This window comes from Leptopilina boulardi, unplaced genomic scaffold (genome assembly GCF_019393585.1).
Source record: "Leptopilina boulardi isolate dan_hultmark-lab unplaced genomic scaffold, ZJU_Lbou_2.1 LbouV2_371, whole genome shotgun sequence".
Classification (NCBI taxonomy): domain Eukaryota; kingdom Metazoa; phylum Arthropoda; class Insecta; order Hymenoptera; family Figitidae; genus Leptopilina; species Leptopilina boulardi.
In genome coordinates this window covers 2,791,463-2,817,884 of record NW_026137942.1, presented here as the reverse complement: position 1 = coordinate 2,817,884, position 26,422 = coordinate 2,791,463, and the positions used below count along the sequence as shown (strand labels likewise).

The 26,422-nt window shown below is 32.4% G+C and overlaps 1 protein-coding gene across 1 annotated transcript; it reads right to left on the bottom strand.

Annotated features, from left to right (window-relative positions):
- Positions 1–9,750: 9,750 nt before the first annotated feature.
- Positions 9,751–13,773, bottom strand: LOC127287617 (uncharacterized). Its single transcript, XM_051314643.1, has 8 exons — positions 13,668–13,773; positions 12,117–12,368; positions 11,820–12,027; positions 11,481–11,686; positions 10,852–11,033; positions 10,604–10,760; positions 10,182–10,321; positions 9,751–10,097 (listed from the first exon to the last, which is right to left on the bottom strand). The coding sequence occupies exons 1-8, from the start codon at positions 13,771–13,773 to the stop codon at positions 9,756–9,758; spliced, it is 1,593 nt and encodes a 530-aa protein (XP_051170600.1). The 3' UTR covers positions 9,751–9,755.
- Positions 13,774–26,422: the final 12,649 nt, after the last annotated feature.

Here is a 26,422-nt window from a genome sequence, read left to right as displayed (position 1 = left end):
AGCTGTCCGAGTACAGAACACCCCGGAAAGTGAGATTATGATGTGGCCGATAATCGACTGTGCCTTAGAAGCGTTCATTAGAGGCCTCCCCGAGGAGATGTCTACATTTGTAGATATGCGAAATCCGACAAACCTCGAAGAATCATTTGAGCATGCCCTTCGCGCAGAAGAGCGGCACAAATATGCATCTCGGGGCTCCTCCTATCATATTTCTCGCTCCGAAGAGCATCCCCGTCCTCCTAGTCCGTACTCTCGTCAGGTCGAAAGAAACCCAAATTCTTTTACCTCTGATAAGCGCAAAGTAGGAAGTGATAAGGAGTCAAACCCTGCTAAAACCCCACGGAATCCAACCAATGAAGTTCTTCAATTCACCCCAGAACAATTGGCAACCTTTTATCGATCAATGATGCCGCAATATGCCGCATTCCCACCACAAATTCCGTCAATGATGTACCCGCCACCCCCGGTGCTACAAAACCCTGCCCCTTATCCTCCTATTTCTAACCCTCAATATCAATCTCCACCACAATCGTCTTCGGGTTACCAAAGACAAGAAAACAATTACAAAACTAGCAGCACTCCTCCTAGAGCTGCCTCTCCTGGTCCTCAAGGAAATTTAAACTTCAACCCGGCCCGGCGTTCCGACGCAACACCGAGCCCAGTCCCACAGCGTCAACGATCAGTCCAGTTTGCAGACAACTCCATAAAGTCTTACGAGCAGGAGGACAGGTCCAGGACTCCCCAGTAGTCCGACTTGATGCACCTGAATTCCGAATCCCAAATATCAACCTTCTTGTTGACCCAGGATCTGATACCAACTTGATCAAATTATGTGCTCTGAAACCCGATCTCACGCTTGACCCGAGCAAGCGTGTTGAGATGAGGGGTATCACAAATCACACGGTAAAGACGCTTGGCACCATTAATATCACTATAAAAGATTCTCCTGTCGAATTCCACGTGGTAAGGAACAGTTTTCCTCTTTCCACGCATGGAATTCTGGGGCGACCCTACCTACGACTAGAGAAAGCCACGCTCTCGTTTTGGCACAACACCCTGGTCACTATCTCCAATCCAGTGACCCCTATCCTTTTTGTGGATAAGGAATCACTGACGGAAAGAGAGAACTTAAAACCCTTAATTAAACCTTTCAAAAGGGTTTTTCGGATTCAGGCGCGGACTAGAAATCCTATTGCTATTGATGTCACCAACCCTGAATTACATCAAGGGTACCTTCCTCGAATTAAAACACCTGAGGGAGTATATCTAGGTGAAGCAGCAGTAAATAGTAAAGACGGAGTTTGTCACGTAATGGCAATTAACACCACTGAAAATGCCATCGACTTGGAATTGGCTCCTCAAGAATTAATTCCTTTTGATTTTTGTGAATCACTAGGGGATGAAGAATATGACTCCGAACCTGAAAATCCTGCCCCACAAGCAAATTCGTATTCTGAACGAATCCAAAAGGTTAAGGACGCTCTTTTCTTATCTCATTTAAATTGGGAAGAAAAGATGTATGTCCTTAATTGGGCTGAAGATTTTGCTGACATTTTTCATCTTAACGGAGAGCAACTAAGTTGAACTCACTTAATCCAACATAGAATCCCTACCACCGACGATAAGGTCATTCACAAAAAGCAATACCGATCTCCCAATGAAGCCCTAGAACAAATTGATGAACAATTAACCAAACAGTTCAATAGCGGCATCATTGGACATTCTAGCTCCCCATATAATTCCCCTTTACTTATTGTACCTAAGAAACTTGACGCTTCTGGTAAAAGAAAGTGGAGGGTAGTTATTGACTACAGAGCATTGAATGAGAAGGTCATAGGGGATGCTTTTCCCCTTCCTAACATCTCAGGAATTTTTGACAAGCTCGGAACTACGAGGTTCTTTACAGTTTTCGACCTTGCCAGCGGATTCCATCAAGTCGAAACCCACCCCGATGACCGACATAAAACAGCTTTTTCCTCTCGAAATGGGCATTTCGAATATAAGCGAATGCCCATGGAAATAAAAAACGCTCCCCCAACCTTCCAGCGTCTCTTAAATAATGTTTTGGGTGGAATGCTTGATTCGGAAGCCTTTGTGTACCTTGACGATATCATTATATATTCGGATACCCTCGAGGAACACGATAGGCGTGCTCGAAGACTATTTAGTAGACTTAGAGCTGCAAATCTGAAACTCCAACCCGACAAATACTATTCCAAGGTTTTAAATGCCGCTGAACAAAATTACCTCAAGGCAGAAAAAGAGTGCCTAGCCGTTTTGTATTCTTTGGAACACTTTCGACCCTATTTATACGGTCCAGAATTTGTCCTGTCATGCGATTGCGAACCGGTTCATTGGATGAATTATGTCGAAAATCCAGGTACTCGGCTCCAAAAATGGCGGTTGAAACTTCGCTGATATCGCTATAAATTTGAGTATAAACCAGGCAAAATTAGTAGAATCGTTGAGGCCCTGTCAAACCATCCTGTTAACGCTAATAACCCTGAAAAGAAGGACGTAGAATCCCCCGAATCAGAATGGACCGATTCTTCTGAGGAATCTAGTCAGGATAAAGAAAGTGAACCTAGTATTGAACCTCAAAATAGTTCACCCCCACTACGTGCCCTGCCTATTACACAAACAGATACTCAAGCAAAAGGTAGTGAAAGTGCGCGAGTGAATTCGGGAAACAATCAAGACAATACCGGATCCTCTCAATCAAGTGCACCCCAAAGACCCCTGACAAGATCACAGAGCCTTCACACGAAAACAGCTGCTCCACGATTTAATCCGATTCCTAATCCTACAAGAGAAAAGAGGGATAATCCGCCATCTTCAAAGCTGACGAGACCACCATGGGGAGCGAGACAACCACCACCTCCACCGGCGACATCTCGAGCAACAAATCACATCCACTTAACATCTCCAAGCGATATGGAGGTCGGCAGACCAACAATGCCTCCGAAATCGAAGCAGCTGTAGCAGCCATCAAGCAGGCAAAAAGAGCCGGATTCCAACATCTCAAGATTAAATCCGACTCGAAGTTCCTCGTCCAAGGAGTCCAGTAATGGCTTCCAAAATGGCAGCAAAATGGTTGGAAAACAAATGAGAATAAGCCAGTGAAAAATAAAAGTGTATATGAGCGACTACTTAAGGCAATGAAAAAGACAGACGTTATTTGGGAACACGTACCTGGTCATAATGGAGTCGACGGAAACGAAAATGCTGATCGTTTGGCAAGAGAAGGCGCGATGCTTGAACTAGCCTCAGAATCCAGCTCCTCTGACTCTTCAGATGAGGAACATGTCGAAGAAACACCCTCGGAACCAGTGGTCGTCGTAGGACCTCCCAGGCCAGTTGACAGCGAAGAAAGCTCCGAATCCTCTTCTGATACCGAGGTTGAACGTGAGTCAACGATTCCAAACGTTTCATGCAATCAATCGTCTCAACTAGTCGAACCTTCAGTAAATGCAGGAGCAACCCAATCTTATATCTACGATCAAACTCTAATGTGGGATAATGAATTTATGAACAAAACCCAAAGAAGTAGAGCCTATGTACCGGAAGGAGAAAACGATAAAGAATATCTTAAGCAATTAAAAGCTATGGATCCATGCGAAGAAACCAATAACGATGTTTTTGCAGAACGAGTTAACAAATTTTTGGAAAGCTTCAATAAAAATCGGGGAAATGCAAGATCACCGGAACAGGAACTCGACACTCAGGCAATACCTTCCACCATTGTTTCCTCAGGATCTGAAACTTTGAAAGATACTCCCATGACGTGCCATCCCTTGTCTCGGGAAACGCAAAGTGTTGTACGATTTCAAGAATTACCAGAAGTCATCGAAGAAAATAGTGCCAATTTTCCAGTTTTCACCCCAGGGTCTTCAACAGCCCCAGGAGCTCAGTCAACCCCATTTACCCGGTTTCGAAAGGAAGATGTAACCAAACCAGACGAAAATAAACGGAAACCAAATATTGTGCCTCGCCGACTACAATCCACAGTGAACGATTTACCATCTCAAGAACACTCTGTGCCGCGAGTTCGATCCTCAATAGACATTAAGATTTCCGACATAGAATCCTCTTCGTCATCTTCACCTGAACCTATAGAAATCCCTATCGCTGACAAAGACAACGCTAAAGTCGAAAATATCCTCCATCAATGGGCAGAGCCATTGACCTTCAAGAGAGACAATTATGCGCATTTCATAGCTAAAGATTGTGAGCTAGTTGATTCTATTTCTAAACTTCTCATTGCTACAGAAAAGATTGACGTACAAGATATACGAGACACTAAACTAAAAAATAGGAAAAGAACTAGGCGCAATTGCGCCTACATCTAGGGTTTCGTGGCGCTTTAAATTTTAATGTCAACTACTGGGACATGTCAACTATAGGGACATGTCAACTATAGGGACATGTCAACTATTGGGACATGTCAATTACTGAGGCAGGTCAACTACTGGGACATGTCATTTATAGGGGCATGTTAACTAATGGGACATGTAATGTCCATTCAGTAAATGGAGATTTGGGATCTGTGGGCCCCAAAATTTGAATTTGGGATCTGTGGTGCCCCAAAATTCGAATTTGGAAGCTATGTTTGCCCAAAATTTGAATTTGGGATCTGTGGTGCCCCAAAATTCGAATTTGGAAGCTATGTTTGCCCAAAATTCGAATATGGGATCTGTGGTGGCCAAAAGTTTAATTTGGGATCTGTGGGGCCCCAAAATTTGAATTTGGGATCTATGGTGCCCCAAAAGTTTAATTTGGGATCTGTGGGGCCCCAAAATTTTAATTTGAGATCTGAGTTGCCCCAAAATTTTAATTTGGGATCTGTGCCCTAAAATTTGATTTTGGGAGCTGTGGTGCCCCAAAATATACTGCGGACAGACGGACGCCAAAGTGAAACTATAAGGCTTTCGGCCATGGGCCACGAAACCCTAAAAAAGGTCAAGTACACGTCACCCTTTGTGGCAAATATCGAGTTTATTCCATTGTACACGGAGAGAAAAATCTGCCTTTTATAGTATGAAATAGATTGCTGCTATTTTTCTTTAAACTTTTCATACTAATAGAGCAAAGATTTGAGTATTTTTAGGATAGTATTTGTCCGTACTAAAAAAGCATAGTATATATGCTTCTATAGTACGAAACATGTAGTTTAATAGCAACAACGCCATGCGGAGATTGCACATAACATCATCCTACTATGTTTGCATAAATTCTATGCTTTTTCGGGGATAGACTCTTGCAACTGGCGATTAGGCCACGCCCACCTTTACTGAATTGGAAGTAACTGTGTGAATACTCACACAAATGCACGTGACGTGTGGTTAGTGTTCGTTGCGCGCACGACTTATTTTTGTATTTCATTTGTATATATACATCTATACCCTTTAACGCCGAAATTAGTCTCTATTATGTAATTAATATTCTAAAGCTTTAATGTTAGATAAAATAATTATAAAAGGAAATTAGAAACTTTAACCTCTTATCAATTAAAATATTCGCATGGACAAATTACAAAATAAATTTGAAGTTCTAATTTAAGTCAACTTTAAAATTAAATTTCTTAATTAAATTCTTAAATTAAATTGCTTTCAAAAATTATTATAGGGCAAATTTTTCAGAATTTTGATTGTTTTGTTTAGAGAAATTTTTAAAAATTCATATTTTATTGAAAAATAAATTTTAAAACTTATTTTCACAAATTCTATATCCGCAGGCTTCACAGCATAAAATTTGCTACAAAAAGGGGAATAGGGGAAATTTTGTTTCAAAAAAGGGGGAAAAAGGGCAAAATATAAATTTATATTTTCCTTAACCCAAAATGCTTTAAAATTCACTACCGATGAAAATTTTGAGACCACCCATTTTCTTGATGAATAAAAAACGTTTTAAAACATAGAAAGTATAGAAACCAAAATTTTTTAAAAGATGATTTCATAGAGAAAAGTGCGATTTAAAAAAGAAAATTTTCTTAAATTTTTTTTTAAATGTCATTTTCAATATTTTATAAAATAGATATTTTTTATTTTTAATAAATTTTATTAGTTAACAAATATTTCATAATAACATATTATTAACATTAATATTAACATTAATTATTTTAGAACTTAAATACATTTTTTGTAATTCTTTATAATAAGAATGTTTCACAGGAACATTTTCAAGAACTGTTTTTTTAAACTTCAGAATTAAACAATGACAAATATTCAAATAGTAGGAAAAATTTTGAAAAATAATTTAAAGTTACTTTAAAAATATAAAAAATCCCAAGGCATTGTAAAAATTATTATTCGAATTCAGAATTTTGACAAGTGTTTTAAATAATAACATTTTTGAAGAACTTGATTAAAATACTATTTAAAAAAATAATTTATTGATTGAAATTGTAAATTTGAATTGCTAAAATTATTGACAAAATTTTTAACAGTAATTGAATTTTAAAGATTTTTTAATAAAAAAAATTTAATTTTTGAAAAATTGAATTAAAACGATTGAAATAATATTAATTTCACGAAAAATTTGGAAGAAACATATTTAAATTTTTCAAAAATAATTAAAATCTAAGGAAATATATAAAATGAATTTTTGAACTAATGAAGATTTTTTACAAAGTTCAGAAGATAATTGAATTTTAAAAAATGTTTAATTGAGAAATGTGGTAATTAATGGAATTTATGAAGGCTCCAATTAAAGTTATCAGAAATAATTAATTAAACAAAGAATGTAAATTAAAAATTTGAAAAATTATTTAATGTTAAAATAGTTGAAGTTATAATTGTTCAAAATAATTGAATTTCAGGAGATTTTTTATCAAAATTTTCGTAAATTTAAATTTAAAAATAAAATTGAATAAAATTAAATTAAATTTAAAATTAAATTTAAATAGGGGAAATGAGTGAAAAAAGGGGAAATATTCATTAAAAAGAGGAAAAAAGGAGAATTTTTTAAAATACAGCAAAAATTGGGAATAGAGGAAGCACTATGAAGCCTGTATATCTATAATTCTAAATAATATATAATTCTATTCCAAAAATTTAGCATGATTTATCACAAGTCCTATAATTTAAGATAAAATAAAAATGTTAAATACGTGGAGAAAGCTTTAATACAATATTATATTAATATTATATTATATTTTGCTCAAAATTCTTTTCAATTATGATATCTAAGACAGTTTAAAACAGTAGAAATTATAAATAATTAAAAATATTTTTTTAAGAAAATAAGCAACCTTTTATTAAAAAATGTACAATTAATTATAAACTTATTTCAAAGATGAAAAAAAAATTATTATAAAATAATACATGTACGCCCAAAAAAGAGAATATTTGATTTAGATAATGTTAATCAGGATGTCTGACACGTTTGCCAAAGAAATTACAGGTCTTTTCAAGAATTTCAAGGTAAAAAGGTTTCTAGACATCCTAAATTTAAATGTCATATTTAGTGGCTACAAATTTATTTGCAGATTTTGTAATTAGTAAGCAAGGTGGTGACCGAGGTATGATCTCAACATTTATTAATATATTTGTTGGATTGTCCACAAATTGTACACAATATGCATGAAAATGGTGATGGAAGTAGACTGTTTCAAGTTCTTCCAGTTGAAGGTAAACATTTTTACAATGGAAAATATTTTTGATAATTCCAAATTGAGGACCATTTTCCGATATTCTGCTCAGGATTACTGTTCCTGGGGAAATTTTCCTCCCAAGCACTTGAATGCTTTTTAAGGTGAATACAGGTAATTCGTTATGCAAAGTCGGAATTGATTTTTTTAAAAGGCTGTGTGCATTTAAACTTTCGATTTCTCCAAGTGTAACGTCAGTTTGAACAGGTGCACAAAATTTAGTTGCAAAACATAATTGTAATTGGTGTTTGGTTGCTATGGTTAATGGTAAATTGATGTTTGATGCAGTTCCCACAGCGATTTCTTTAAGCTCTCTATTTTTTCTCTCAAATTTCATTGAGGAGAAATGCACAACAGGTCCGAATAACAATATTATTCTCGGGTAGTGCAACAAAAAGTGCATTTTTGGTTTTAATTTCCCGAACAAATGACGATATTGTTTATTGTGCTTCCTTATGATTTCCTTCAAATTCTGTACTTGCCCTCTGTCTAACGTAGGAGACGTTGCTTAATTTTTAATTTTTGACCTCCCTTTTTCCCTGTAGAGTAATATAGAGGCCTTGGTTTATTGGAAATTTCTGTTTCATTAAATTGAAAAGTTTCAATTCGGTTATTAATAGTTTTTAAACTTATTTTTTCTGAAGACATTATTCCTTCTGTTAATTTTGACATTGAATAGATCGCAACTCCTTCCGGCATATCGTGCATAAAATCTACAGACTGATTTTCGGCAATATGAAAATTGTTTATTTTATTAAAAATGCATTCTTCTTTGATCGAACTTTCCACACATTTTTTTTCTGCAAATTCCTTCTCATAAGATTTTATATCTCTCAAGAGAGATTCGTCTTCTTCTAACATTTCTTCGCACTGGGCACTTGAAGCAGTACAAAGTCTGCAATAATATTTTGATCGAAAACCGTCGGGAAATACACATATCATATTTTGTCCTAAATTGTCACCTAAAACTTGTACGCATTCAAAGTAAATTGTTCGACATATTCCATTTAAATTTATTTCTATACCCGTTGTAGACAAGAAATGAAGGTCTTCAATAGACTTTTTAAATATTCTTTCATTTCCGAATGTTTTTAGGTGTTTGGAGTGAAAAATTGTAGATACAAAAACATTTTTCAGTTTAGCAGAAAGATGTGGAGGAAAGCAAGCAATCGAAACGTAGACACCACCTAATTTTTCTTCTCCTGCATGGCTCCCTAAAGGGTTCCGAGTTTCAAACTCATCAAAATACAAATATACTGGAATAATGATTTTACTTGAATTACTATACTTTCTCAACCATAAATCTCCTTGTACAACATTTGACAATTTTCTTGTATCTTTCCTTAAATCATTAATATATTGAAGTATTGAGTCCAACACATCTGGTACTGAAAGAGCAGTTTCCAACGAACTTTTCAATGGAATATATGCTGCGAATTTAGATTTCATTTCGACACTCACACCTTTATATGTCGTAACGTACGTCGGTTCTTGTCCGATTTCGTAAAGTTGAGGAGGTATATACGAACATTCTTCCTCATACACTTTGAATCGTAGATGCTCAGTGGAAAATTTGTTGAAAACATCCAGAACATTTTCTAGAATAAATTGAGATTTCGTATATGATATTTCGGTCGATATTGGTTTCACATGAGTTTCCATTTTCTTTTGAATAAAAGGAATAAACGTTTTAGAAATAAATTCATTAAAAATTTGAATAACGTCATTCGCAGATTTTCGAGAAAGATACGGATTATTATACAAGGAAAGTGTGAATTTTAATATTTCTCTATCGATGTCGTTTTCGTCGATATTTTGAAAAACTTGGGACAAATCCATTGTAATATTTAATATAAGTTAAACACAAATTTATTTCACATGACTTCACGTAACGTAAAAGTATGAGTTATCATAAATCTTAAACTCTTAAAACGTCGCTTGACAATGAAAACATAAGAATTTTTAATTCTTATTTACAACAATTTTTTTTTCAAACTAAACTCTTGATATTTTAAACAGTTATAAAATTTACATTAAATAAATGTAATTTAATTTGATTTTACATAAGATTATTGTTAAAGCAATAAAATTGAAAGAACTTGTATTATTAAACTTGTTTAAGTTTATCTATCACTTGGCTTACTGCTCCATACAAGTTTGCAACTTCAAATTTATATACATATCTCTCCAAAAACTGCCATAGGTGATTACACACATTAGAGAAAGATTTTTTAAACACTTTAACTGATTGAAAGCACAAATTCAAAGCTTCTAATGTATTTGTTACTTGATACGTATGTTTTCCAATAACCACATACGCGGATGATATTTCGCTGAGACTCGGGCCATGAATTACAACATATGGCTCTACAGTCAATTTATGATCACTATGCAGTTTTTCTAATTTAGTGGATACTTCTTTTAGAGAATTTCCAATATTATCTGTTTCCTAAAAGAAGTATTTAATTAGAATAATTTATTATATAGATAAATAATAGTATTTTAAAAATATTTTCAAATAAAAAACTCTTACCTTCACGTGATAAATAAATGTACTTAACACTTCTGCTTTTTCTGGATTCCAGGACTTTCCTGTTTTTGATCGACATGTAAGTTTGGTGATTTTTTTAAATAAGAATGGCAACAATATTAATGCCAAAACGTTGTCATCAGCTGAAAAAATAGTAATTATCAAATTCTTAAAATATACAACCAATCAATAACTTTCATTTCAGAGTTTGATTTGATTTGTAATATTTAAATAACTATAGAATCTCACATTTTAAAATTTTCAATACACCAAAAAAATAATTTACACAATAATATGAAAATTAACTATCTCAGAAAATGCCAGAGTACATAATATTAAGCAATATGTATTTTAAAAATAACCTCACAAAATCTTTAAAAGAAAGTCATTTAATTACTCTTAAAAATATTTGAAATTATACACACCACTAGTCACACTGTTGTATTTTTGAAAAATAGCCCTAATGTCCTTGTCAGTCTTTTTAAGTTTTGCAACTTTAATGATTTGCTGAGCAACAGAGGGCCAGTTGTCTTTGAATATATTATTATTTTTTTCAAAAAAAATGGAGAAGTCTGCCTGAATCTTTTAAATATAACAAATTTAAAGGCTATGGCTTTTAAAATAAAAGTATTCTTGTAGGTTGATTTAAAATTATGAATGAAGAAACACTTACTAATGTATAGCCCAGTGGATGTTGTAAAGCGGGAAGTTGTTGGAAAATAGTATTGTAATCTGATTTACTAAAGAATGCAATTTTTTCCTCTTTGTCAGTCGAGATCCAAATTTTCATATAATCGTCATCAATAATGTTCACGGGTGTTTTTAGTTCGTTGAATTGTTCAGACGAACATTGATCTGAAACAGATTTATTAAATAAAAAAATTAAATACATGGAATTGGGATCAATAAAAACACTTAAAGATAAAGTACATCTTAATGTCGAGAAAAAATGAAAGTAAAGTTACCAACGTTTCTGTCAACTCAATACAACAATTATTTTTAAGACTAAAAAGTGAATAATTTTTTTTTAAAAGAACACAATTATTACCCTCGTTACATCCTAAACAGATTTCAAATCCAGTTAGGGTAAAGAAGACAATATTTGTACAAGAAAAAATTAGCTTTTAGGTTTAATTAAACATTAATAAGTAAACAATAATAACTTCAGTTCTATGAAAAATCCTGTAAAATCATTTAAATAGTAATATAATATTTTCAGGCAAATATCTATCAGTATAGTGTGAGCTGAATTTTTTAAATATCCATTATGTGCATGTTATAAGTGTTCAGTAATATATTTACCTTCATTTCTTTTTCTTTTACGATTTCCCGATTTTTTCACAATATCTATTGCAATCGCCTTTTCTCGTAATTTGGCATAAAAACTTTGAAATGCTCCATGAGGGCCAGAATTCTTATCAGCGGGAGAATAGAAACTTTCTTGTAAATAGGTAGGAAACAGTTGTGCTGCACTTGAAGCTAAATTTCCGAATCTTTCAGAAGTTATCCTATAAAAAAGATATATAAAATTACATCAATATACGAAAAATAAGCCGAAACGTATACACTACTTATAATATATTTTGTATGATAATTAAGAATATTTATGGTAATTTATTTAAATAAATTTTTTACACTTACGAATAAGATCTTGTGCGACGAACTTCGTGAAATATTATTAACTTTGCGATTTTGTGAATCGAAAAGTATGTTTCCTTTTTACATTCTAATAAACGCTTCTTATTTTCCTTATTCTGTTCAAAATCATATGCTGCTATTTGGAATACGCCTTCACCACTTTCTATTAACACATGGTAAACATAATTGTTGAGTCGAGGATTTTGTGAACCTGAAAAACATTTTTTTAACATTTTTTTTAATTAATATGGTTTCTTAAAAGATATATGTTAATTATAATAAATTTCTTGTTATTAATACCTTCGTTCCTAATTAATTCAGATGAATTACTTGGACTCTGATAATTTTGATATAATGAGCCACTTGGTGTATCAATTAATAAAATTTCGTTGTTGTGACAATTCTGGTTTATGTTACCCAACGAAGTAGTTACATGAGTTGGAGTTTCAAGTTGGCAAGCAGTGGAGTATTTAGAATATGAATCTGATTGTAAAGTATGGGTTGCATTAGTCAAATTGTGGTAGGTTCGTCCTTCTGAATCGTTCGATTCGTCTAGATTTGAAGTATTTGTTAAAACAAAACATACATATTTATATATATATATATATATATATAGTCAATTAGACACATTCAAGAAAAAGGCTTCAGAGATGAAAAATAATTTTTTTAAAAATATTTATTCCCGTTAGGGGACAATTAAAAAATATTTGTTCTTAGAATATAAAAATATTATACGGTAATTTTACATTGTTACCGAAATATTCTATTAAATTTTCTTATATATTCAATTATTTAATAAAAACAAAGTTTCAGAAATGAAATTGAATTTTTACTCGGACCAATATTTAAAATTTGATTATTTATAAAAGCAAAATTTCTCTTTCTTTTTATAAATAACATGTGGGAAAAGTAAATATCAGACTCTCAGCTTTATTTTGATGTGCATTAAAATTTTGTTCAGGTTATTTTTAATATGTAAAAATATCATTAATCTTCGTGAAATAATTTTAACCTAAAACACACGAAAAAAAAGTCTTACATTAAACCTGACTTTGGGCTTGATTAAATCTGCAACAGAAACAAGCCCGGCTAGACGATGACAAACTTATACAAAAGAAATGTAAACAAGAAAGACAAACAATAGCCTGAAATACAAACTAGACTTTTTTTCCTGTGAACTAAAGACACAGTTTAAACACTTTTATCATGTATAAAACTAATATCTAAAAATGTTTAAAATGCACATAATAATAAAAAAACATTGTACTCTCTGACACTATTTTTTTTTAATTTTTAAAGTTTGAAAAATCCAATAAAAATTTAATTTTCTTCTAGAAGTACCATTGGAAACACATTCAAAGGCTTCAGAGATGTAATAATTTTATCTATTGTATAAATTCTGGTGAATAAAATTGATAAATTTTTTTTAATAATAAGTGCTAAATTTTTACTATGAAAACTATTATAAATTATTAGATATTAAATTTTAAGAGATTAATCGAAACATAAAAAATGTCACTTTCAGAAGAGTCACCCTGATATATTCAAATAAATAGTGTCATAGTGTAGAACCTTTGACATCAACATAACCTAAAATTAAATAAAATATTTCAAATAAATTGAAAAAAATTAATTAAAATATATAATGTTATAGTGTACAATCTTTGACATCAACATAACCTAAAATTAAATCAAATAATTCCAATAAATTAAAAAAAATTATAATTCAAATAAATAATGTTATAGTGTACAACTTTTGACACCAACATAACATAACATTAAATCAATCTACATACATGAATTATTATTTTGAAAAAAAAATTGTGTTGATATTAAAAAGTGTTTTCTAACCGTTTAAATTATCACAGATCGAAGTAGACACTACCATAGAACTCAATGGATTAATTTTATCATTAGTAATAATATTGACGTCTTTGAAAGGTCGTAAATTGTTCATTTTGTTAGATTGAAACACGTGTCTGTCTTTATTGAGAAAACATAACCTAAAATAAATTTTTATTTTACATAGATAAATTTTTTGTTAGTATTTTCTAAAATACCTATATAAACATAACATGCACAAGATTAAATTTTCTTCAAAAGCAGGAAATATTAGTATAAATTTCATACTTACATCAAACAATATCCGATCTCGCATATACTAATTGTAAGCACAAGAACTGTCAATTAGTCATTAACCACACCGCACACGTCACGCGCACTTGTGTGAGTATTCACACAGTTACTTCCAATTAAGTAAAGGTGGGCGTGGCCTAATCGCCAGTTGCAAGAGTCTATCCCCGAAAAAGCATAGAACTTATGCAAAAATAGTAGGATGATGTTATGTGCGATCTTCGCATGGCGCCGTTGGATTAAAAGTATAATAAGTATGTAATAAGAGGCTATATGACAAACTTTATTAGCATAGACAAGTTTCATGCTAAAAAGACATACGATTGTACTATAATTACTCAAATTTCATGCCTATATAGCATAGAAAATTTCTGTGCATTAAATGTAAACCTTTCTATACTATAAAAGGCAGATTTTTCTCTCCGTGTAGTTAAAAAACGACATTTCGACGAACTTGACTGGAATGACGTTACATTAGGTCTAAAAAACTTAAAACACGCTTTAATTCTTGACAACCAAATACACTCGAATCTCGTTATAACGAATCTCGATACAACGTTCGCTTGTTATTACGAACACCAAAACTCTTTATATAACGACAAAAATTTGTCCCCTTTACCCCCACCAATTTAAAAAAAAACACGATCGAATTTAAATATGTAAGCTATTAGATTCATCAATTTAAAAAGTTTTTTGTTGCTCAATTAACTTGTATGAGGTTAAATAGTAACCAACTACATACTTAATTAGTTTAACCGCAATATTTCGGTAATTACAAACAAATATTTATTTTTTGAAACCTTGTAATTTCACTTATAAAATAATCAGAAATTACTTACTTTTTTATCCGATTCCATAATTGGAAATTAATATCATTCGTATATGTATACACTAAAGAATGTTTATATTAAATGTCAAACAAATTTGACATATTGTAAAGTTGGTTACAGATAAATTCACGTTTTTAAATAGAATGTGAAGTGGGGGCCCCTCTTGTCATCGTTATATCGAGATTTTAAAGTCCCGACCTTGTCGTTATAACGAGATTTAAGTGTACATTGCCGTATGGCCAATTCTGGAGACTTGCTAGGAAATTTGCCTCAAAACACCATGGCGGACATCTTATAGTTAGCAGGAATATTCCGCGGTGGTGATATCAAAATCACTCTTTGTCACGGAAAAATTGAAGTTCCTGCTGAGAACCTACGCCCAAAAATTATTGCTGAATTTCATGGCAGCCTTATCGGGGGCCATAAGGGCATAACGAAAACCTACCGACGTATCCGTGAGCGTTATTATTGGAATAGGATGCAAGACGAGGTCACACAGTTTGTTCGAGGATGCAAAAGTTGCCTCGAAAACAAACTAGTTAGGGCCCGAACTTGGGAACCTATGCTAATAACAGACACTCCAGCGATTCCTTTCGACAAAGTGTCCTTAGACACTGTAGGGAAATTAAGAACAACCCCTAATGGGAATCGTTATATCCTCACGATGCAGGATAATTTAACAAAGTATTGTATCACAGTGGCTATCCCCGACATTAAAACTACGCCCATTGCACAAGCTGTAGCAACGAATCTTTTCTCTCTGTATGGAACACCACGTTGTGTGCTTACAGATAGAGGGGGAAGTTTCATTAGTTTTCTGATGCGGAAGTTAGAACGAATTTTCGGTAGTAAACAAATCACAACTTCAGGTTACCGCCCTCAAACTAACGGAGCTTTGGATACCGAGTTCGTTTCCGCAAGGCCCTGATTTGGAAACTTACGGTGTATATCTGAGAGATTTAATAGTTAGATTGCACGAGCTTCAGAACTTGGCTGCCCAAAGATTGATCCAAGCAAAAGAACGATCCAAAAGAGCGGTATGATCTGAAGGCTCGGCCTTCTAAGGTTAAGATCGGCGATCAGGTTTACACGTATAAAGAAGTAAGATCCAATAAATTTGATTCTCGTGCTAACGGTCCATATTCTGTAGTCGGATTGACCCAGAATAATAATGTCATTCTGGACGATGAAACTGGCGAACAATTCATAAAACATCTCGACAAGATAATGGTTACCCATTTGTAACCATTATCTCATATCCAAGTCATCACTAAAAGAATTTTTGATTTCAGATAAACAATGATGACGAAAGCATGACTCTCAACAATCCTGTTCCTGTTTCCCCTTTTGACGACAGATGCGGATTTGAGCAAGGGCATAGATGAGGATTAACTGCATGGAGAGGAGTATAACATATCACCACTCAACATCAGTAGTGGAGCCTATTTTGAACATGTGTCAGAAGTCCGGAGATCAACTAGCCAATGGAGAGTGACGGTATTCTTGGACATCGCCAAACAGCAACGACATTTCAACGATTTGAAAGCTCGATTAGAAAGGATGAGAGAATTATGCCTTAAGCAGGAAAGATGGTGCAATGGCCCTCCAGATTCTTTCAATTGGGAAGGCAAATGGGAAATGGTCGCAGAGCTACAAAATCAGTTCCAAATTCAAATCCTAGAACTATAAAACACTAATTCTAGATTTCCCCAAAAACTATCATCTCAATTAAGAATCCGGCGAAGTGTACCACTGCTCGGATTCTTGGGCAAAATTGCAGGGCCTATAGCCGGCGTTCTCAATTATGACGACGGAGAGCGCTATGATGCCGAAATAAGAGACCTTAACGATGCCCAAGCCAATCTTTCACATCTTATCGAGAAGCAGACGCACATTGTCCGATCTCAATTAGATACTCTTCACACGCAGTATCAGCGCCATGACATCCGAATAGGGCAAATTGAACAAGACCTACAAAATCTATCATCTAGATTCGACACTTTTGTACCTATGAAAGAAGAATTATCACGAAGAGATATGGTGTTTTCTATCCTCACCGGAATGAAACTTGGATTGGATCATAACGTTCAAATTACATCCACTATGTTGGACGCAGTACATGATGCTAGACGAGGCTTATTACATCCCGGAATCATCTCTTCCGAACAATTGGAGCCAATCCTACGCGATATTCAAGACAACCTGACAGATGTTCGTTTTCCACTACGTGGTCCCAAGATCAACATCGACGAGCTAATCAGGATAGCGACGACTTCCATTTGGTGCGAATTCGATAATATAAAAATCCTCATCGATATTCCATTATTAGGAAACTATCGCTATCATGCATTCAAGATCCATCCACTCCCTACCATTCAAAAATTGGGGAGCGGACTCCAGAGAGCATATGCACAGTGGTCCGAAATGGAAAATTGCTGTTCACGAGGGGCTACAGCCTTCAATTTTTGATGGATTTGGACATTTTTTTTTTGAAATCTTCAGGGATAAATTCTCTAGGTCTCAGCTTCGCCTGATTTTTGAATTTCATTTTGCAAATTTTTTTATTTAAACAATTGTAATGAAAAATCACCCTACGTTGACATAATTTCTTGTATATTTTTGAAAAAAGAGTTTAAATAAACTATTTAACTATCTTTTCAGTTGCATATGTGGACAAGGATAAAAAATGCACCATAAAAGAATTTTTTTCAATTGTTAGTAACAATTTTTATAAACAAATTGCGGACTTTTTTAAAAATTCACCGGATTCGCTTGAAAATCTTCACTTGGGGGTTTTTGGGGTCGCTGATCACGAATCCGAAGTTAGTTTTTCAAAATTCAAAATGGCGGATCCAATATGGCGGACAACTTTTTTAAAAAGTGATCGGATTCGCTCGAAAATCTTCACTCGGGGGTTTTCGGGGTCGCTGATCACGAATCCGAGGTGCGTTTTTCAAAATTCAAAATGGCGGATCCAACATGGCGGACGACTTTTTTAAAAAGTGATCGGATTCGCTCGAAACTTGTTTCTCGGGGGTTTTCTAGGTCGCTGATAACGAATTTGACATCACTTCTTTAAAATTTACAATTGTTATCATCAATTGTTATAAACAAATACATATAAATAATCAGAAAGTAGAAAAAATTGCTTTTTTGATACAACAATCAAAATAGTAGTTTATACATAGGTCATAATAGAACATTTTAATGTTAGTAACCATTATTATTATTATTATTATTATTGTTGTTATTATTATTATTATTATTATTATTTATAAATAGAATCTATCCCTCGGTGAATATTTAATAATAAATGATACGTTATCGATCTTTCCGAGTCAAGTAAGTTTTCAAAAAACTTACTTGCACACGTATATTGACTTACTTTGTCTAAGGTGCTAATAATTGTCACTCTCTTTTGTCTTCATCGTATTTCGTCTCAGTCTTGTCGAGATCTTCATCAGTAACTAATATAGCTTTGTATAAATCCATCGTGTATATAATTTGACATGTCATAATTTGACATGAAAAATTTTTTTGCGGTAATTGTCTTTTATTTCTTCTTTTGTATATAACTTTGTAAAAATTTATTTTAATTTTTTTTGTAAAAAATTAATTTCTTATTAATAAAAATGTAGTTCTGAAGAGGACAGCGGAGCTGTCGAAACGTCAACAAAATTTGTTGTTTTTTTGAAAACTTACTTGACTCGGAAAGATCGATAACGTATCATTTATTATATTATATTATTATTATTATTAATAATATTTTTATTATTATTAATATCTTCTTACTTTTTGAAAAAATTTTCTAATATATAATTATAAAACCCCCCCGAAATTTTTTCTGGCTACCTCCCTGGGATGTGTAGTTTCTTTTCTTTCCGCTAGGTGGTTGATACTTCGTTTATTTCATTGCTCTCACTGGAGAGGTAAAGCATTTTATTCTATAAAGGAGGCATGCGTTTATCTGAACTGTCGTATAATACATAAGTATATTCCAGCTCATTTGGTTCGCAGATTTGTAATTTGTATCATTTTATGATATCTTATTGAGAATTTCCGTCAGTTTGATTTTATTTGATTTTAATAAATATTTTTTTAACATTTTGTTATTTTTTTAATTATTTCTTATTAATGGTTACTATTATTTGAATCTTTTAATATTAGCAATAAGTATTAATGTATTTAACTGTTTCTACAGTTACTACAGGTAAGTAATTTTTAGTAATTTTAAGTGAAAAGTCGAAAAAATGGAGTCGCTTCATATTTCAAAAAAAGTACTCTGTGATTTTTTAATAGAAAATGGCACAGATGATATAGAAAATCTATTAAATGATTTGCAAAAAAAGTATGGCCTAAGTCAAAATCAAATTGAGATAGTTAAAATAAAATTAAATCAGATCCTTATTCCCGTTTTTCGGCAAAAGTGGACTTTTCCGAATAAGAACATAACTCGATTTGAGGATAAATTTGAAAAATGGTTGAAATCTGATTTGGTAATTGATTTTTCCGAAAAGAAGAAAATTATAAATAGAAGATGTTCTGATATTAGTTTTGAAGATGCTTCTGCTTCTACTAAAAGAAGAAAATTAATGGAGATCGAAGAAAATTACACATCACAAGAAATTCAAGAAACATTTCTTAGAATTTTACGCAATAGTGGTAGAACGAAAATCGCTAAGGCTATTATCAAAATGCTAAACGAATCAGACAATTGTTTTGAAAATATCAAAGATGAAGATGAGTGTAAATTAAAACCTTTTTCTACAGAAGGAGCTCTAGCTTTAATGCAAGATATAAAGTTATCGAAATTTCAATATAACATTCTTCACTTAGAGGCAAAAATGAGAAATGCTGATATTTTTCCTTCATATCATAACCTTTTAGAAGCGAAAAAAGATTGTTACCCGGAAGAAGTACAGATTACAGAAACAGAAGCTCGTGTCAATCTCCAATCTTCTGTCAATCATTTGGTTGAACGTCTTTTAAAATCACACATTGTTCTTTCAACTGAATTCTCAAGACAGAAAAAATGTAATTTAGAGTTAGAAATTAAATACGGTTGTGATGGAGCTTCTGGTCAGTCAAATTTTGATCAAAAATTTTCTGACTCAAATTCATCAGATGAATTTATTTTTACAGTTTCAATGGTTCCATTATGTCTAAGGGTAACTGATACAAAAGAAGTTATCTGGATGAATCCTCATCCCGGATCTCCTAAACGCTGCTTACCAATTCTTTTAATGCTTGCGAAAGAAACAACAGAGAGAACAAAAAAAGAAATGAAAATGATTGATGATGAAATAAAAAATTTGAAAGAAACAAATGTTGAAACTTCTAATGGTTCATATGCAGTGACCGTAGACATGAAATTAACAATGGTTGATGGCAAGGTTTGCCATGCACTGTCTGATACTCCAGCTACTACAAACTGCTACATATGTGGCTCTAAACCGACTGAAATGAATAATTTAAAAAAAGTTATGAAAAAACCTAAAAATACCGAAAACTTTCAATTTGGACTTTCTGTATTGCACGCTAAAATCCGATTTATGGAATGCATTTTGCATATTGCCTACCGTTTAGATTTTTGTAAATGGAGAGTGTCCTCAAAAGAAGAAAAGGATTTAATGGAAAAAGCTAAAAAAACGAATTTGTGCTGAATTTAAAGCAAAACTTGGTTTGACAATAGATCAACCGAAAGCAGGAGCAGGAAATTCAAATGCAGGAAATACTGCGCGTAGATTTTTTGAAAATGTTGAGGAAACAGCCGAAATTACTGGGGTTAATGCAGAATTGATCAAAAAGTTTGCTCAAATTTTACAGATGCTTGCAAGCAGTACAAAGATTTCTTCTGCATTCTTCAACCAATTTTGTTTCGAAACTGCACAATTATATGTTCGTCTTTATCCATGGTATTATATGCCATCTACCGTGCACAAGATTTTGACACATGGAGGTGAAGTCATGGAAAAGTTCATTCTTCCAATCGGGCAATACTCAGAAGAGGCTTCTGAAGCCCGAAACAAAGATATAAAACGATATCGACAAGAAAACACACGCAAGCATAGCAGATTAGCAACTATGACAGACCTAATACACAAATTGTTTGAGTCATCTGATTTGTATATTGCTGATTTAAGACGAGAAACAGAGAAAGAACGAACAGAGCTTGATTCTGAAATTTTAAATTTAATGAAAGAGTATGATTTGAACAAGTAAAACAAGAGCCTATAAATCACAATTGCATTTATTATTTATCTTATTGCTGCTACACTAGCAAGTTCTTACAATAAATTTAAAAAAAATTAAAATTAAAAAAAAAATTTAACAAAATTAAAAATTTTAAAAAAAATTTAAAAAAAAATTAAAAATTAAAAAAAAAATTAAAAAAAAATTTAAAAAAAAGGTTAATTAATTAATAATAATAATAATGGTTACTAACATTAAAATGTTCTATTATGACCTATGTATAAACTACTATTTTGATTGTTGTATCAAAAAAGCAATTTTTTCTACTTTCTGATTATTTATATGTATTTGTTTATAACAATTGATGATAACAATTGTAAATTTTAAAGAAGTGATGTCAAATTTGTTATCAGCGACCTAGAAAACCCCCGAGAAACAAGTTTCGAGCGAATCCGATCACTTTTTAAAAAAGTCGTCCGCCATGTTGGATCCGCCATTTTGAATTTTGAAAAACGCACCTCGGATTCGTGATCAGCGACCCCGAAAACCCCCGAGTGAAGATTTGCGAGCGAATCCGATCACTTTTTAAAAAAGTTGTCCGCCATATTGGATCCGCCATTTTGAATTTTGAAAAACTAACTTCGGATTCGTGATCATCGACCCCAAAAACCCCCAAGTGAAGATTTTCGAGCGAATCCGGTGAATTTTTAAAAAAGTCCGCAATTTGTTAATAAAAATTGTTACTAACAATTGAAAAAAATTCTTTTATGGTGCATTTTTTATCCTTGTCCACATATGCAACTGAAAAGATAGTTAAATAGTTTATTTAAACTCTTTTTTCAAAAATATACAAGAAATTATGTCAACGTAGGGTGATTTTTCATTACAATTGTTTAAATAAAAAAATTTGCAAAATGAAATTCAAAAATCAGGCGAAGCTGAGACCTAGAGAATTTATCCCTGAAGATTTCAAAAAAAAAATGTCCAAATCCATCAAAAATTGAAGGCTGTAGCCCCTCGTGAACAGCAATTTTCCATTTCGGACCACTGTGATATGTGAGTTCAGAGTATGATTATCTTGTTATGGATGACGCCAAAAGGACCTATCTTTTCCTTAGTGAAGAAGAATGGAAAAGCTGCAGAACAACAGCTGCTTACCACGCTTGTTTAGAAGGTGTACCCATTTATGATCTCCATGAAAGACCAGCATGCGAACCAAAACTTTTAATCAAACCCACCATAGAAGATATGAGATCCTGCCCAATCAGGATAACCTTAACCCAAAACTCTTACTGGAGACCATTAAGAACATTGGCCTCCTGGCTCTATTCCTTTACAAGCCCGGAAATCATCACTATCTTCTGTCACTCTATGAATCCAGTAGAGCACAACCTGACAGGTGTAGGAATCATAAAATTAGCACCTGGATGCTCTATCCACACCCAAGATGTCACCATCCCCGCCAATCCTGCACAAAAAGGTCAATCAGAGTTAATCTACGGAGCAGAGGTACACTTAGACCTCTTGGAAATATCACCTCTTATATCAACGCACGCTGATTTTGCCCTTGCATTGGAAAATTAACGAAATGAAATGAGTAACCCTCATTCAAAAATGTCCAGTTTTGACTCTAATTCAAAAACTCTAGACGAATTAGAACAGGAGTTACAAGCATTCGCAGTTCAACGTCATCTTAAGGATAAACAAACGACCCTAACCTACGGTTCGTACGAAGGACTGACTGCAATCATCATCTGCATCATACTGTATTTATGCAGAAAACCAATCTCAAATGGGGCCTATACTATCTCAACAGTCGTTAGGCCAAAACAAAAACAACCAAAAATTGGATCTAATTTTCGGACCGAATTAAATGAAATCTATTCATCGCCACAAAATCCTAGAGGTTGCAATCCAGCATCCTTGCAGGCCCATGTCAATATTGAAGTTCGGAATTCAACCTCATACAACTCTAAACCAAATCAGGAACCTTCAACATCAATGATGGACGTGGGGTCACTGGAGACCCCTAGTACTTTTACCTCAGGGGAGGTCAAAGCACTACAAGCATCAGAAGATACTGAAACAATTATGCCATCAGCAGCCCAGCGAATAAAAGTCGTGCTGCCACCTCAAAAACTACAACCAGCGTAACTTGCTTAAAATACTAACCATGCGAATAGTTAAAAGAAATTTTTATATATATATATCCTCGCTAAGGATGTTACATCCCGACATATATAATTTTCCGTTTTAATTATTAATCTACTGTTATGCGAATTTTACAATAGCCCCTTTTTATAGGCAATACCGATTGCATTTAAGATTCACGTATAATAAGTAGTTATACATTTGAATAAAAGGTGTATATGTATATGTGAGTATAATTGAATGTACACTTATAAAATATAACATTCATATACCTAATTATTTAAATGTTTTAAATTATCAACTGGTTCTTTTAAGGAAATGTTACCATCTCATTCATTATCTTGAGAGATGATAAATAATCGACATAACTATTATCATAGTGAAGTCGGTATGACAGATAGTAAAGTAAAAGAATTAATAAAGAAATAATGATGCATCTTAAAGAACACGTGTGCAATGCATATGCATGTCCACATATACGTATAAAACTAAAATATATGCATGTAATTATTTTTAAAAACAAACAGAAACACTGATTAAATGCATAAATTGCTTAAATAATTATGGATTAACAATCTAATATCAATGATCAATATCGATATCAAATAAACTGAATGTCGCTCAATTAATATGAAATAAAAGACACATACGATTCCTAGAAAATTCGTACGTGCTCTTAAACGTTTTAGCTAAAAACGTGCTCTTAAACGTTTTAGCAAAAATCGTGCTCTTTTTCTAAATCATCCCCAACAAAGTAATGAATTGACTAGTATATAAACCCATTGCAAATTAAGAGAAGATGTCAAAAGTTCCGATGTAATCTCCGTGGTTAATATCATTGTTTAGCGACCCTTCAGTTTATTTCGTGAAAGTTAATCTATTCTTTCCTGTAACAAGGTGCAAGTTTTTGTGTTTCACTTAGAACGAATTCTTTCCTGAAAAGGTGCAAGAGAAGCAATATTAATATTTAGAACATAGTTCTTTCCTGAAAAGGTGCAAATTAAATTGTTTTTCATTTAGAATAGTTTCTTTCCTGAAAAGGTGCAAGAAACTACAATTTAACATTTAGAATAGATAAATTCATTGATTTAACTGTCGTAATCTTACAATAAAGTAAAGCAAATTCTTGATTATAATTCACAAATTGCTTCTCTTTCACATTCAGAATAGACTTCCTTCTTATGCAGGTGTAAGTGACGTAATACAACGAATTGTAGCACGAAATAGTACGCTTATTATCAACAACATTAAAGTTGTGTCACACAAGTGTAAACTGACAAGCTGTATCTTCATTCACTTAAAGCAAATTCCAAGCTCTTGTATAACAACTCAGCGACTTCATTGAAATACGAATCTTCCTCGTAAAAGTGAGTAATCATATATGTAACTTATTTTATTAAATCATAATTATAATACACTATTATAAAAGGGAATATTTGTCTTTTATTAACGCAAGACCCATAGTCTTTACGAAGTGACAACGATCCTACAAAATAAAAAAATCAGGTTTTACCATCCTGATTAATCAGCACAACCCTCCCAAGTAAATAAATTAATTATTTGTTTAAAAACCAAGCCTTAGCTCGGGATGTAACAGCTGATTTGGTGGCAGCGGTGGGATGTCACTTTTGTTTAATAAACAATAATATTCTATAAAATTTTAAATTTTAAACTAATAATCTCTAAAATTTCATTATTCCTACAATTCATTAGTAACGTTCGTTTAAATAATCATTTAAAGGTAAAATAAATAATAAAATTATTCTTCACTATTTTATCATTCTAACATGTTATAAATAATGAAAACTAAATTGAAATTACAAACAAAAGAAAAATTAAATATTATCAAACACACTCAAACAAAAAAGATAAATATCAAAAACATTCAAACTAAACAAGAATTCTCAGATTTCTTTGAAAATATTTTAAATAAAACTGAAAAAATTATAACTCTCAATAAAGAAATAATCAATATAATAGAAAATTAAAAACAAAAATATTTTTAATTTTATAAAAATTTAAAAACACAATAAATTATTTAATTAATAAATTAAATAACAAATGGTGGAAACCACCTCCTCTAGAGAATTCGTTATTCCAACATTTATTTATATATCCGTATCATTAATTTATATAATTTTGTTTGCGGTTATTTATTGGACAACTTACAATAAAAATTAATTAATCATACTAACTAATAAATAATTACTCATGTATAGTTATTTTGCTAATGTTGATTATAATAGATATAATTATCCATGCATTGAACTTATATCAAGCAATTTTAATTTAAATAGAGGTAAATTTTTAATTGATCATACCTTAACCATTAATTTAATTAAAGAATCGGCAGTGTCATCACTAGCTTATATTGACACAAATATTATTAATATTGCCCGTCAAAATACTGTTTTAACTAGAGGAGACGTCCATATAGAATTTTACGATTTTACAATAAAATTTGGAGTTGTTGATTATAATAGCGACACTGAAATTATTGGAATCCTAGGTGCCCCATTCTTAGATTTCAATTTTCAAACAAGTTATTTTTCAAATTGGGCTTCAGATTACGAAGCACTACAAAGTGAAAGGTTACGAGTGTCAAGAAATATTTTCCGAACCTGTTTTTCTCTATTAACACCAAGGTGTTGTACTAGAAAATCTCCTTAATATTATTGGTTATGAACAAATTATCCAATAATATCACCTTCAATACTAGTATTTATCCAAAAATTCATATTTCATCTGAAAACATAAAAGATTCAAGAGGTCTTTTTATAATAAATCCTTCTTTAGACATTAATTTAATTAATGAAAAATATTTAACCCCAAATACAAAGATTAACAGATCAGAAATTGCCATTTTACGGCCAGGATCCATATTCACTTCTGGAACCACGCAAATATCAATTGCTCAAAAATTGATAAAATTTCATACATTTATTAACGAAAATCAACCTGAATTAACAGGTATTCTTGGATTGTCATTTTTAAATACTAATCCTAATGAATTTCATTTTTAAAAAATTTATACCAATATAAATTTTAATAAAATTGTATAAATTATTCCTAATAATTTCTATTAATATTAGTAATAACAATCAAATCCTTATTGTTATTAATTTCCTGAAAAACATTAATAAAATAGAGTTCATTTTAAAAGAAAGTAACAGGAGAATATGAGCATATAAAATCACATGCACATATAGGCGCATATTTATGGGCTAATATTCCCGCCGACTTGAATTACTCATCGACGCCGCGTGCAGTAGATCATAGGTAGTGTACACAGCACACGCC

Coding starts and splice junctions, on each gene's coding strand:
- LOC127287617 (XM_051314643.1), bottom strand. CDS start 13,773: ATGAACAATTTACGACCTTTCAAAGACGTCAATATTATTACTAATGAT. Junction 12,028..12,116: donor TGAATTAATTAGGAACGAAG/GTATTAATAACA, acceptor AATGTTTTTCAG/GTTCACAAAATCCTCGACTC. Junction 10,098..10,181: donor CATTTATTTATCACGTGAAG/GTAAGAGTTTTT, acceptor TACTTCTTTTAG/GAAACAGATAATATTGGAAA.